General features: G+C 72.1%; 1 protein-coding gene across 1 annotated transcript in view; it reads right to left on the minus strand.

Moving 5' to 3' along the window:
* Positions 1 to 401, minus strand: part of PDZD3 (PDZ domain containing 3) — a 3,513-nt gene that overhangs the window by 1,617 nt on the left and 1,495 nt on the right. Inside the window, exons 3-4 of the mRNA XM_014539884.1 lie at positions 280 to 384; positions 17 to 108 (exon numbers count right to left, since the gene is read on the minus strand). Of these exons, the coding sequence (XP_014395370.1) occupies positions 17 to 108; positions 280 to 384 (197 nt within the window). The remainder of the gene's footprint in view (positions 1 to 16; positions 109 to 279; positions 385 to 401) is intronic.

Genomic DNA, 401 nt, shown 5'->3' on the forward strand with positions numbered 1-401 from the left:
GGCCCAGCCCCTCCACGCTCTCCCCGGCCACGGCCACCAGCCGGTCCCCAGCCTGCATCCCAGCCTTGTCGGCCGGCAGCCCTGGGTCCACCTCCCACAGGAACTGCCCTGGGACACAGACAAGCTCACGGCTCCTCCCCTGGCTCCCCAGGCCAGCCAGGCACAAGGGACGGACGGGGTCCCCAGCAGGAGGTCAGGGCTGGGCGCAGACAGGGACACCCGAGAGGTAGGTGCACATAGACGCTGTGCCCACCCCCCGACCCGCGGGCTCCCACTCACCGAGGCGACCACCAAGGCCCTTCTCCTCCCGGAGCAAGAACCCGAAGCCCTGGGGCCCTTTCTCCAGGTGCAGACAGCGGGGCCTGGTGGGCAGGGCCCAGCCCTCTGCCAGGGGAGCGGCC

The sequence above is a fragment of the Myotis brandtii genome, unplaced genomic scaffold (genome assembly GCF_000412655.1).
Source record: "Myotis brandtii unplaced genomic scaffold, ASM41265v1 scaffold105, whole genome shotgun sequence".
Taxonomy (NCBI): Eukaryota; Metazoa; Chordata; class Mammalia; order Chiroptera; family Vespertilionidae; genus Myotis; species Myotis brandtii.